An 11621-nucleotide genomic window follows, 5' to 3' on the forward strand; every position below is an offset into this window, starting at 1 on the left:
GTATAGTTCGTGACTTTTGCTGTAACACATGTGGTGTGATGATCATCTCAGCTCGGCTTACTGCAAGAGAGTCGAGACAGCGGCGTAGAGCCGCGCGGCGGCGGCGGTGACACAGGGCTTCACTATAATATTTCACTTTCTCTATCTCTATCTTTCTAATATTATTCGAGCCCAGGTCGATGCTTACTGAAAAAGTCGAGGCGGAGACCTACATGAGAACCTCCTCCTGTTTTCGAAGCCGTATAAGTACTTTTACCTTAAAGCCGGGGCGCTGCCTCGACTACATCCCAAGCAGTCGGCTGATCGCCTTAGAGGCTTAGAGGATCTTAAATAGTAATTACTAAGTATTTAGTGCTATGTATGCTAGTTATGATCGTTTTGAACCTAGTTTCCAAAGTTTTTGCTATTTGAGGGGTTTATTATTCGGAGAATTACAGTGGCAGTACTCACAGAGAATATTTTTTTTTTTTTTGGTAATTTTTTTTCCTTTTCACGGAAAAGGCTAAGGGCATTATCCCATACCGCCTGGTCTTATTTAATTTTGTCTTCTATGTGATTTTGTTCGAGGCCAAAGGCCTTGTCTTTCGTTGTAATCTTCAAATTTTCTTGTAAATATAAGGTCGAAACCAAGTCTTTAGTATTATATTGTCGAGGCTTATAGCCTTATCTATCGTTAAGTATTTCGTCATATCAGGGTACTCTGTATTTTTCCGGAATTTGTTATTTTTTCAAATAACTCCAATTGTATTCTTGATAAAGTCGTATATGGGGTAGAATGTATCTGTATTCTTGAGAAGATCCTGAATAGAGCGCGGGACATCCAGGGCTTCTTTGTATAAATCCAGTAAATTGTCAATAAAAATAATCCTTTGTATATTAAATGCAGAGCAATCAAAAAATATATGATCCAGGGATTGAATTATATCGTTATTACAGTATGTGCAATTTGGGGAAGGTATCATTTTTAATCTAAAAAGGTGTTCATTGAATCTGCCATGTCCAAGTCTTAAACGACAAATAGTTGAATAAAAGTTTCTGTTTATAAATTTTCCTTTGATGAACCAGGGTTGAGTAATCTCGGAGTTGATAGAGCTGAACCATTTTCCTTTAATTTGGATTGTTTCATGCCAATGAGTCATCCATTGGTCTTTTATAATATTCTTGATTAAAACTTTGCAGTCTGAACCTGGCAACTTAATATTTTTAACAGGTATTTGTTGGATATTGGGATTTTTTACTATGGAACTGGCAAGTTTATCGGCGAGGTCATTACCCGAAACGTCAATGTGTGAAGGTGTCCAAATAAAGCGGATTTCTCTGTCTTGATTGAGCCAAAGCCTGCTATAAATCTGCCTAATGTTGTATATGATGTAATTTGTGCCACTACTATAAGAAGGATTTGATAAAGCCATTAATACACTCATGCTGTCCGAAATTATCAACCATTTATTGAAATTGAGGTTAGTTGCTTCTATGTATTCTAAGGCTGCATAAATGCCCTGAGCTTCTGCTGTATATATGCTTGCGTTAGAAGGTAATCTTAAGCCATGACCCAATTTATAATCAGGAACATAATATGCCATAGAAACGTTATCGATACATTTAGAGCCATCTGTATAAATTTGCTTAAAGTCTCTGTATTCATCCAATCTATTGTAAACAGCATATTTGTCAGTCAGTGTCCTATCTATTTCAATGTTAAGGCTACAAAATTTGCTTCCATATGTTCCCCCATAGCAGGGCAAGGTGGTACTATTGTGAATATTATATTCACTCTTAAATGTTAAAATTTGTTGGATGTTATGACATAGGAAATGATAAGAATTATACTTCAATAGTTTGGAAAGAAGAAGATTGTCAGTTTCAGACAACAATCTTAGAATAAAATTGTATTTTAAATGACTAAATCTGATATTTAATGGACACAAGTTACACTCAATTTGCATTGAGTTAATAGGAGTTGATTTAAAGGCACCCAAAATTAATCTTAAATTAATATTTTGAATCTTTTCAAGTTTACTTACTAATTTTGAATCTATGCAGTAACAGAAAAAACTATAGTCAAAGTGACTTCGAACTAGGGCTTTATATAAAGTTAAAAGAATCTTGGAATCGGCCCCCCACTGAGTGCCAACCAAAGATCTCAAAATATTTGTAGAATGTAGAGCTCGCTCTGCTATGCAATCGACATATTTATACCAAGACAGGTTATGAGTAAATATTACTCCCAGAAATTTTGCAAATGGATGAATTGGTATCAAATTATTATTATACTGTATCTTAACTGTTGAAACTTTTTTCTTTGAGAATACAACTATTTTACTTTTAGTAGGGCTAACTTCTAGATTTAAATATTGAAAGTAACTATGAAGTTTTTTTAAAGCTAAATTTAGTTTTTTACTTGTGTCTGAGATGTTATCACCACTGCAATAAATAGCCAAATCATCAGCAAACTGTAAATTGTTTACTTCTGATCCTAACATTTCATTTAGCCTATGGATATAAAGTATGTACAAAAGAGGACTCAAAATACCACCTTGACAAACGCCTTTAGTAGATAATCTGGGTCCAAAAATTGAATTAGAGCTAATTTTTACATAAACTTCCCTTCCACTAATGAATTCATGAATCCACCTTACGCATTTTTCAGGTATTCCCAAAGAAGAAAGAGTTGTACATAAAACTGAATGGTTAATGTTATTAAATGCGCCTACAATATCAAAAAAGATACATATAAGATGTTTATTACTGTTAATGGCAGTGTTAATATCATGGAAGAGATGACCTATACTTTCTCTTGCTGATCGACCACGACGAAACCCAAATTGATTTCTTGGAAGGATATGATTACTTTCAATATAAAACTCAAGACGCTGTTTTATTAGTTGCTCAAAGAGTTTGCCTGAACAGGATGTTAAAGCTATTGGTCGGTAAGAATCTGCATCATTTGGGTCTTTTTCTGCTTTAAGAACTGGAACCAAGCAATCTTGCTTCCATTCTTTAGGAATTATTGATTTATCCCAAAGTAAATTTAAAATGTGTAAAAATTTGTGTAGACTATCTGTATTAATATTCTGTAACATTTTGTATGAAATGCAATCTAAGCCAAAGGTGGTGTCTCTACGTGATTTAATTGCTGCTTTTAATTCATCTAAAGTGAAAGGATTATTAATGTAACTATTGGTGGGGTTAATTGAGGTATTATTTAAATGCAGTGGTTGTGAGACAAAATCAGGTGTATATTTTCTTAAGAAGTTATTAATCCAAGATGATTCACTATTGTTATGGAGTTTGGTATTTTTACTGTAAGATTTATTAAATTTACGCATAGATTGCCAGATCTTTGAAATAGGAGTTGATCTATTTAAGTCTGAACAATATTTATTCCAACTATCTGTTCTCTCTAACTTAATAATTAGTTTTTTCTCAGCCTGAAACTTTTTAAAATTAATATAATTTGATTCACTAGGATCCTGTTTGAATGCAATAAATGCTTCTTTACTTTTTTGCACAGCATTAGCGCACTTTTCATTCCACCATGGAAGAGGAGAATATCGATATTTAGGATGGTTTCCTGCTGGCTTACTATTATTATTTACATTATGGGATTTAGTTCTAAACATAGATAGATCTACCACTTTATTTAAAATGGTACAGAAGTCATAGTACGACTATAAAGGATCGGAACAATTAACATTAAATTCTTTAATTAAATTATTGGCTAGCTTTGAGTAATTTGCCCAATTTATTAGACGTAAGTTTGGTCTTTTTACTTCTTTTATGTAATCTTGAGAAGTAAAGTTGTTTAAAGATGGATCGCTAACTGTATTATATAGAATATCTGTTATTGTGGGTAGATGATAACTTCCCAGGGGATCATCATGAACTGTCCAGTTACAATTAAGAGCTATAGAAGGACTAACCATTGTCAAATCTAAACCATTTGGTCTCCAGATATTTGTTCCTACTGTGGTTGGTGAAGTGTCATTTAATAAAACTAAATTGCAATCATTTATAGAGTCCAGGACATCTCTTCCACGAGCACTGACGGATTGACAGCCCCAAATGGTGTGATGAGCATTAAAATCGCCTGATACAAAACATGGTTTAGGTAAGGAATCAATTAAATTTACTAACTTATTTTTTTTAAAAGATGGCGTGCAATTTGTTGGTATGTACATACTAACTAAGGTGAGAGAGCTATTATTATATATTATTTTAATTGTTATATTTTGGAGTGAGTCATCATAATATGTATTTAATCTATTATATTTTATACTACTGCGAATGACTATGGCAACACCATTATGTTTATTACCACAATCATTGCGTTCTATTGAGTATCCTTTAATATTTAAGCGTTGTGTAGGCTTAAGCCATGTTTCGCAAACTAAAGCTATATCAATATTATTATCATACAAAAATTTTGTAAAAATATGTCGATTACATAGCAAACTTTGAGCATTCCACTGTACAATCTTTAATTTGTTTGTGAATTGGAACTAATATTTTTTGTTTCACTGGGGTTGCAAATATCATTCAATACTTCTAACACATTTTTAGAAGATATTGGGGTATCTTGGGTCTTATTTAATGTTATCATTTTTATGATGCTTTGCACTAAAAGGTTTAGTGCCTTGTCGTTACTTTTCAATAAAGACAGAAGATCAAGAGGCTTCTTTGGACCTAGAGGGGGGAAACTTTCATTATTGAATATGTCAGCAAATGATGGTGGCTTAACTTTCTGTCTGTTTTCCTGGATTTTTTTTTGTTTGATTGGACACTGTGCTGAGATACTGACATGATTGCCATCGCAGTGGAAGCATTTTGCCTTTTCAATAGGTGTTGTGCATACTTTGAAAGAGTGCTCTTCTTTACAGATGGAGCAGCGTTCCGAGTTCTTACAAAACTTTGCTAAATGGCCATACCTGAGACACCGGAAACATTGCTTGACTGGAGGAACATACGCTGTAATATCATGCCGCCAACCGTCCAAGTCGACGTAGTCTGGAAGTACTGACGTCGCGAAGGTGATGGCTACAGTCTGCAGAGGCTGTAGAATAAAATTGTTGTCAATCTTTGTCCTCTTTGTAAATCTCCTTACAGATATGATCTTCTTGTAACTAGACAGCATGGTGAAGATTTTTTTGTTAGTCAGGTTGGTAGGCACATTTTTAATAATACCAGTAATTTCTGTGCTTTGTGCTGGAATGTTGGCCTTAAATTGATAATCCTTTAGAAACGTGGAGTTATTCAGAAAGGCATTTGCAAGGCTGGCCTTTTCAAAATAAATTGCAATTTTAAATTTGTTCATCGATCTTAAGTATTTTACCCCTTTATTGAATCGTTTAATGCAACTCGATATGGACATAAGGTCTCTGGTTCCGATGGGCATCTCCGCATTAGACGACTCTACGAAAACTACAAATTCTGCAGCTCCGGAATCCTCTGGGTAACGCCTCTTGTAATCTGTAACTAAGTAAGGTTTTGAAATATCCAAAACTTCGACCTCTGATTCGGAGGACGTCGTATCGACGTCGGACTTTTCACCCTCATCATCCTTCTTCCTTTTTTTTCTTGTTCTCACCTTCCCCATTGCTATTTTTTAATTTATTGTGTATGTAACAAACTTTTTATTGGTTTTTATTAGTAATTTACGTATTTGCAGTAGTTTTAATTAATATTATTAATAAATTTTTCGAAAATCCCGCCTGGTCTTTTCAATGGTTCCCGCGCTTTTTCTCACAGAGAATATAGTCTTTCTTCTTGCCATCTGTCAACATGTCAATGTCAGATCCATTCAACAACAAAAAACTCTCGGCTGTCTTGATGTCTTCTTTTCATGAAAATATTGAATTGAATTTGAAATGTTTTGATCAGAATTAAGTAAAAAATGACTGAAATGAAAACCGCCGACGACTATCAATTAGCTATAACTAACATCGACAAAGAGCTAGTAAAAGTGGAAGCTGAAATCACAAAATGGAAAACCATTCAAAGAAAACTAAACGAAAAGAAAACGTCTTATAAAAATGCTATAACAAAACTGAAATCGGACTCCTTAGCCAGCCTGGACTGGGAAGGGACTAGTTACGAATGGTCAGACGATGTGAAGAGTACGCTCGAGAATATATTCAAGATAAAATCTTTCAGGCCCAAGCAGCTGAGTGCTATTAACTCGACGCTGTCGGGGGAGCACGCCATCGTGGTGATGCCCACGGGCGCCGGCAAGAGCCTGTGCTACCAGCTGCCGGCGCTGCTGCGGCCCGGCCTCACCGTCGTCGTCTCACCACTCATCTCACTCATGGAGGACCAAATCAGGTCACTCACACAGAAGAATATCCCTGCTATGCTCATGTGCAGCACCTCCTCTAAAGATGAAAATCAAACAGCATTGAAAACCCTAACAGATGATAAAACAGACATCAAACTGCTATATGTTACACCAGAGAGATTTGCGAAGAGCAAAAGATTCATGTCCAATTTGCAGAAATGTCATGCAGCAGGTAGATTACAAAGATTTGCTATAGACGAAGTACACTGCTGCTCGCAGTGGGGACACGATTTCAGACCAGACTACAAATTTCTTGGAATATTGTCAAATATGTTCCCCAAAGTACCTATCCTTGGGTTGACCGGCACGGCCACATCTCATGTTCTCAGTGATGTCCAAAAAATACTGAACATACCTGGTTGCCTGGTACTTAAAACCACTTTTAACAGGCCAAATTTATTCTACCAAATATTAGAGAAACCGGCTACTCAAGAAGGCTGCCTTGATGTTTTAGAAAAGCTGCTGAAATACAGATACAAGGATGAAAGTGGTATAATTTATGCTCATAGTATAAAAGATTGTGAAGATCTAGCCCAGGGTCTGAGGAAGAGGGGCCTGAGAGTGGGCTGCTACCATGCGAGCCTTGATGCTGAAACCAGATCCAAGGTACACCAGAAGTGGCATGAGAAAATCTATCAAGCAATAGTTGCTACTGTAGCTTTTGGGATGGGTATTGATAAGCCTGATGTGAGATTTGTAATCCACCATTCTATTAGCAAAACCATGGAAAATTACTATCAAGAGAGTGGCAGAGCCGGCCGCGATGGTTTGAGGGCTGAGTGTGTCACCCTCTACAGAATGCAAGATTTATTCAGAGTTAGCACTATGGTGTTCTCTAATAATGGTCACCTTGAGCAATTATATGGCATGATAAAATATTGCCTCAATGTCAAGGTGTGTAGGAGACAAGTGGTTGCCGAATACTTTAATGAAAACTGGGGCAATACTGATTGCAACTACATGTGTGATGTATGTATACATCCTAACAAAATTATAAGAGAAATACGTCTGGAAGAACATATAAAAAACTTGGCTGTTGTCATAGAAAAAGCAGAAAAAAAAGAAATAAAATTAACAGCTCTGAAGTTGTTGGATGCTTGGTTTTTAAAAGGCCCTGTAAATATACGACATGATGGTCCAGATCCAGGACTGAAAATTTCCAGATTAGTAGGAGAAGATGTTATAGCATATTTACTGATTAAGGGCTACCTTGTTGAAGACTTTCACTTCACAGCTATGAGCACAATAAGTTACATTAAATGCGGCCCTAACATGGAAATGATAAAAGACGAAAACTTTTCTTTGAGAATGCTTGTCAGGAAAAGCAGTGCTTTTAATTTGGAAGAACCAGCGCCATGCTTTGTACCAGCATGTGAAGAAGTTTTTGAAGAAGGAAGAGGTAGAAGTAAACGAAACATCAATGATGTCAATGAACAACCACCTGAAAAGACAAGTAAATCTGAAGCTGCTGCTAAGAAACCAAAGAAAGCCATCAATGATGAAAGTAAGCCTGCAGCTATTGCTAAGAAGCCAAGGCAGGTAACAGAAGAAAAGTGTAAGCCAAAACCAGAGCAAGACACAGAGAAAAGGAAAAAACATCCTCTGAATAAACCCCTGGCATCTGAAGTTGTTATTGTAGATGATGATAATGATGATTTTTTTTGGTGATTGGATGATATCTGTTAAGTGATACCTAAATATCAGTGAAACATTCTTTATGCAGTGAATTCCTTAAAAAGAAATGATGTATAAGTAATACATAAAACTAGTTATATAATTTAAAAAATACTTTTATTATAAACACAAACAAAACTTAACATCGTCGTCTCGCCGAATACCTCAACTTGGGTAGATCACTGTACAAAGAGACATTCTCGTCTTCTTCCTGTCCACGGCGGCCTCTGGCTGAGCTTCTGTTAGAACTCGATTTCGATGCCGTGGACGCTGACATTGTAGGGCGCTCTGAAAGTAAATAAATTAAGCTGCTATAAATACCTAATCGCAATTATATGTCAATCAGTTGGTACTACACTAGCACTTGAAGGGCTAAATAGATATATACCTACCTACAGATTTATAGTCGACCTTTGTTAATAGTCAAAGAGTTCAAATTATCTCGGAAAGCCTGGATAAGTATGTATTTGTATACTCTCAGATTCATCTAGACAACACTAATAAACCTAGGTATCTAATAGGTATATAACTACAAGGAGGAAGAAAAAAAATCTTCTTGTGTGTCGTCGGTGACAAACACCAGACACTAAGGGTGTCTTGCATAACAAAGTTAAACAAAATTAAATCTATAACCTATTGCTCTGACATACTGTCGGAGCAAGAGACAAACTATTTAATTTTGATTAACTTTGTTATGCAAGTCACCCTAAGACGCGGTGTAGGGTTTGTCAAACCTACTCACCACGCGCACTCCTCACACCAGGCTCCGGAAACACCACCTCCCGGCACCTCACAGCGCCGGCAGACCCCGTGGTCCGCGCGCTGGAGCCCCGGCTGCCCAGCGCGTCCAGCCCGCGGACCCGCTCCGCTATCTGGTCCATGACCACGTCTCGGTGCGCCGCCGCCGCCCCGAGCTCCTCCATCTCTGCTAGCCATTCAGCTCGCTCCCGGATTTGGGTGAGCACTGGAAATGTGAGTTAGAAGTTTTTGGCTGTGGTGAAATGCACATAGGTAGACAGGTTTAGTAGAGGTCGATTTTAGATAGAAAAGGTAGGTGGTATGCTTCGGCAGGAGTAGGTACTTATTATTATGCCTTTAGATACACATAGGGTAAGTAGGTAGTCTACAATATGTTTAGTAGTGCGTAAGCACAGTCACCTATAACTTGTCTATGGCATGCTCAGGCTCAGATTTACCTACATGAAGGACTCTGCCCACTGTACCGTATCCATTTCAAGTCCTTAAGTAGTGATAAAGTATCAGATAGGAAGCTAGGAAAGTATTTTACATTACCTAATACTATATGTAAGACGATATCACTCACAGTCATTCCTCATTTCCTTCCTAGTAGGCAGCGCGGGGGCGGGCTTCGGCTTGCGCAGCGGCGGCGGCTGCACCAGCTCCGTGTCCCCATGCTCCATAGCTCGCTGCAGACGCTCCTTCAGCTTCTCTCTGTCGCCGCCGCGCTTCAGTGGCCTGAAGCTGGTGGCCGAGACGGGAGGGTAGTTAATGTGAAACATATTGCTAGATTAGCTAGGTAGTCATAAGACCTGCCAGCTTCTACGAATGATGCCTCGCGTTATCAACGATTTACAGCAACCCACTGAATATCTTGCACAGGTAAGTAGTTAATAGTGGATGTGAAATCCCGAGGACAAGAGAATGTTGTGGCGCATCTTGGGAAAAGTAACTTTACTGTGGAGCCGAGGACATAAATATAGTTGCCTAATGATAATGCAGTGCTATCTACGTGTATGGTAGGTAATAAGCTGCCGTGAAAAAATACACACCCTTCAACTTCATAGTCACCAGACTCTCGTATGGTAGACAGGGACCTTCGGCGCGAGGTGCGCGGCCTCACCAGCGGTGCGGCTGCGCTGGACGCCTGGTGACGCCTCGGAGGAGGGTCTTCAGTGCGCAAGCTGTTCTCCCATTTAGACTTCTGTCTCTGTGCGACGGTTAGCTTCGATTCATTGAGTAGAACTGTAAGGACGTTAAGTTGTAACGATAGGGTATCAATATAACCCCTTATTAGGGCATAGGTATCTACTTCAAATTGTTCATTGGTGCCCTTAACTCAATGAGTTAATCCACACTTCCATACTACTACTACTACTACTACTCTTATTAAAAACTATACTTAGTTACTTATTTTACAATACCAAATATTGAGTAACTTAAAGGTAACCTACCTTTTAACAATTTTTGTTTGGCTTCCGACGGCTCGACGATTGGATGATGAAACACCCCTCCGTGGGGAACATTTTTACTGGGCCAATTTACTGTAACAAAGCCATTCTCGTCTGGTTTTTCCATTATAAACAGGTAATCATTTAAAGTTTAATATTTTGATAAATAAAATAAAAGTTTTCGTGTTTGTTTATCTTGTTTTGAAATTACCCGGACAACGGGACGGAAAATTAATGGGAAAATCGGAAACGGAAGTATAGTTACCACAGAATATAATAAAACAACGTTGCTTCAACGTCAAAAAATTATAGTATATTCTGTAAAAATTTGGCGGGAATTTGGAAACTTTGTTGACTTTGTAACCTTTGTGTTCTTCTGAATTTTGAAACTCATTGTTTTTAATTTAATAATTTCACAGAAAAATGGAAAAATCGGTTGGGTCAACTATTGAAGAAATTAAATTACAAGAGCAGGACAAAGAGATAAAACTAAAGGAAAAACGTGAATGTAAGTAAAGTAAAACCATAGCACCATGTTCCTGTATTAACGACTTATTTAGCTTATTCTTTATGTATTTTCTTTCAGTGGATGCTACAAAAGCAACTTTGCACAGAGCCATACGAGATACTATCGCCCAAAGTGAGAAGGCTAAAGAGGAAATATTGGCTCTGCAGAACAAAACAGATCGACTTCGTTCGAGGCTGGAAATAGAAAACATAAATAGAAATGCACTTTCATTGCAAATTGACGCTTGCAGTAAGGAACTTGAGGAATTAAGAGCCAAATCTGTAAGGAGAAAGTTTTATCTAAATCCAACTAATGACTCTTACCTGCCTACATTTAACAAGATTTAATGTTAAATGTTACTTCCTAGTTATCTGTAACTTTATGGTAGTTACTTAGTTCCTTTCTAATCTGAAAATGATTTAACCATCATTCAGGACCAGGGCATTTCAGAAGTATGGAACATCCGCGCATCACTGAGCGAAGCAGTCCACAGCGTGGCTGATGAGTGTGATCTCTGGGCTCTGCTCATGAAACCGAGCATCGAAACCAAGCCCAGGCCAGCCCCAGTCGGTCCTGTAGTGCCGGAACCAGTTCCAGAGAATGAGGAGAGGCTAAAGGAGGCTTTAGCGAAGCGGGAACGCATGCGAGCAGAGCGAGATCGCTTACTATCTGAGCCTGATGTTGGTGATGAATATTTAAGGCAAGTTAGACTACGTTTAAATAGATTTTGATTTTAATGCCAGTTATAAATGACCGTTGTATCTATTTTTTATTGCAGGATTAAAAATGCTTTACGCTATTCGTTAGAAATGACTACTCAACTCAAAAAGGCTTTGTAAAATTTTATGAATACTCAGAAGAATAATTTCAAATTTTGACATTTTAGTTTTACCACAGACCCGATATTGCCACTGAC

The 11621-nt window shown here is 37.6% G+C and overlaps 4 protein-coding genes across 4 annotated transcripts; 2 read left to right on the top strand and 2 right to left on the bottom strand.

Moving 5' to 3' along the window:
* Positions 1 to 728: 728 nt before the first annotated feature.
* Positions 729 to 5596, bottom strand: LOC125489246. The gene is made up of 4 exons (XM_048624470.1): positions 5588 to 5596; positions 4990 to 5233; positions 4522 to 4686; positions 729 to 1507 (listed from the first exon to the last, which is right to left on the bottom strand). Exons 1-4 carry the CDS (start codon positions 5594 to 5596, stop codon positions 729 to 731), a joined length of 1197 nt encoding a protein of 398 aa, XP_048480427.1.
* A 243-nt stretch (positions 5597 to 5839) lies between these two features.
* Positions 5840 to 8016, top strand: LOC105381323 (ATP-dependent DNA helicase Q1). Its single transcript, XM_011551023.3, has one exon. The coding sequence runs from the start codon at positions 5894 to 5896 to the stop codon at positions 8000 to 8002; it is 2109 nt and encodes a 702-aa protein (XP_011549325.3). The 5' UTR covers positions 5840 to 5893; the 3' UTR covers positions 8003 to 8016.
* A 92-nt stretch (positions 8017 to 8108) lies between these two features.
* On the bottom strand, positions 8109 to 10403 carry LOC105381324 (UPF0193 protein EVG1 homolog). Its single transcript, XM_048624453.1, has 5 exons — positions 10201 to 10403; positions 9799 to 9991; positions 9333 to 9490; positions 8751 to 8972; positions 8109 to 8296 (listed from the first exon to the last, which is right to left on the bottom strand). Exons 1-5 carry the CDS (start codon positions 10322 to 10324, stop codon positions 8148 to 8150), a joined length of 846 nt encoding a protein of 281 aa, XP_048480410.1. The 5' UTR covers positions 10325 to 10403; the 3' UTR covers positions 8109 to 8147.
* Positions 10404 to 10500: 97 nt separating this feature from the next.
* On the top strand, positions 10501 to 11616 carry LOC105381357. Its single transcript, XM_038119399.2, has 4 exons — positions 10501 to 10705; positions 10784 to 10986; positions 11140 to 11405; positions 11484 to 11616. Exons 1-4 carry the CDS (start codon positions 10621 to 10623, stop codon positions 11542 to 11544), a joined length of 615 nt encoding a protein of 204 aa, XP_037975327.2. The 5' UTR covers positions 10501 to 10620; the 3' UTR covers positions 11545 to 11616.
* The last annotated feature ends 5 nt before the right edge of the window (positions 11617 to 11621 follow it).

This window comes from Plutella xylostella, chromosome 12, assembly GCF_932276165.1.
Source record: "Plutella xylostella chromosome 12, ilPluXylo3.1, whole genome shotgun sequence".
NCBI classification, from domain to species: Eukaryota; Metazoa; Arthropoda; class Insecta; order Lepidoptera; family Plutellidae; genus Plutella; species Plutella xylostella.

Bases quoted from the DNA above. Each gene is read 5' to 3' on its own strand.
- LOC105381323 (XM_011551023.3), top strand. From the start codon at position 5,894: ATGACTGAAATGAAAACCGCCGACGACTATCAATTAGCTATAACTAAC.
- LOC125489246 (XM_048624470.1), bottom strand. The intron at 4,687-4,989 runs GTTGGCGGCATG...TCCCCCCTCTAG, and splicing joins AGACTACGTCGACTTGGACG to GTCCAAAGAAGCCTCTTGAT. The intron at 1,508-4,521 runs GTGAAACAAAAA...TATATACAGCAG, and splicing joins GAATGATATTTGCAACCCCA to AAGCTCAGGGCATTTATGCA.
- LOC105381357 (XM_038119399.2), top strand. From the start codon at position 10,621: ATGGAAAAATCGGTTGGGTCAACTATTGAAGAAATTAAATTACAAGAG. The intron at 10,706-10,783 runs GTAAGTAAAGTA...ATTTTCTTTCAG, and splicing joins ACTAAAGGAAAAACGTGAAT to TGGATGCTACAAAAGCAACT. The intron at 11,406-11,483 runs GCAAGTTAGACT...TTTTTATTGCAG, and splicing joins GTTGGTGATGAATATTTAAG to GATTAAAAATGCTTTACGCT.
- LOC105381324 (XM_048624453.1), bottom strand. From the start codon at position 10,324: ATGGAAAAACCAGACGAGAATGGCTTTGTTACAGTAAATTGGCCCAGT. The intron at 9,992-10,200 runs GTAGGTTACCTT...ACGTCCTTACAG, and splicing joins CAAACAAAAATTGTTAAAAG to TTCTACTCAATGAATCGAAG. The intron at 9,491-9,798 runs GTGTGTATTTTT...CTCGGCCACCAG, and splicing joins GGTGACTATGAAGTTGAAGG to CTTCAGGCCACTGAAGCGCG.